The following is a 966-nucleotide window of genomic DNA, read 5'->3' on the forward strand; positions in this document are numbered from 1 at the left end:
GCGGCACCACGAGGTGAGGCGCCGCCCCTGCCCCCTGGCCTGGTGGCCTGTGGCACGTTGCCTTCCCAGGCCTTGGTCTCCTCTATGGGGGGCGGTGAGGGTGGCAGGTGCAGTGTCAGCTGCCTCAGCCCCACTGAGCCCTGGCCCCGTGCTGACTGCGGCCTCTCCTCCCCTTCAGTCTGAGGATGAATGTGCGCTCGATTTGGAACTCGTGACCGATCTGGTTCTGCACATCGATGCCCGTGGGGAGCCAGGTGGGTGCTCCCGCTCTGCCCCGTGCCCCCGTGTGCGTGTGCGAGGAGCAGCAGCTCATGCCTGCAGGGCCCTTTACAGGTGGGATCCTCTGCTTCCTGCCTGGCTGGCAGGAGATCAAAGGGGTGCAGCAGCGCCTGCAGGAGGCCCTGGGCCTGCACGAGAGCAAGTACCTCATCCTGCCAGGTGAGAGCCACGCGCAGCACGGCCCAGGCGCCCCTCGCCCCTCGCCCCTCGCCCATCCTGGGGGTGCCTGACCCAGCTGGGACTCGAGGGCCAGGGTCTCTGCAGACCGCACCCTTCCTGCTGGCTGTGCAGCCTCCCCGAGCTCGCTGTCGGGGAACTGGGGGTCCGGTGGAGCGGCCGTAACCAGTGTGCTTGCTGCCCGCAGTGCACTCCAACATCCCCATGATGGACCAGAAGGCCATCTTCCAGCAGCCCCCCGCCGGGGTGCGCAAGATCGTCCTGGCCACCAACATCGCCGAGACCTCCATCACCATCAACGACATTGTGCACGTGGTGGACAGCGGTCTGCACAAGGAGGAGCGCTATGACCTGAAGACCAAGGTGCACCCATCTCCGGGCCCGGCCAGCCCCGGGGCTCCCAAGGCTGAAGGTGGCCCTGCCCCATGAGCCTCGGACCTGCTGTGTCTGAACAAGGCCACACTTTCTGGGTCTCAGTGTTTTCTGTGGGGGAGGGGGTGGGTTGGGGTT

At 66.8% G+C, this 966-nt stretch overlaps 1 protein-coding gene across 1 annotated transcript; it reads left to right on the top strand.

Annotated features, from left to right (window-relative positions):
• Window positions 1-6: 6 nt before the first annotated feature.
• On the top strand, window positions 7-926 carry DHX30 (DExH-box helicase 30). Its single transcript, XM_014446523.2, has 4 exons — window positions 7-13; window positions 179-254; window positions 334-438; window positions 644-926. Exon 4 carries the CDS (start codon window positions 661-663, stop codon window positions 883-885), a length of 225 nt encoding a protein of 74 aa, XP_014302009.1. The 5' UTR covers window positions 7-13; window positions 179-254; window positions 334-438; window positions 644-660; the 3' UTR covers window positions 886-926.
• The last annotated feature ends 40 nt before the right edge of the window (window positions 927-966 follow it).

Source organism: Myotis lucifugus, unplaced genomic scaffold, assembly GCF_000147115.1.
Source record: "Myotis lucifugus unplaced genomic scaffold, Myoluc2.0 scaffold_547, whole genome shotgun sequence".
Lineage (NCBI taxonomy): Eukaryota > Metazoa > Chordata > Mammalia > Chiroptera > Vespertilionidae > Myotis > Myotis lucifugus.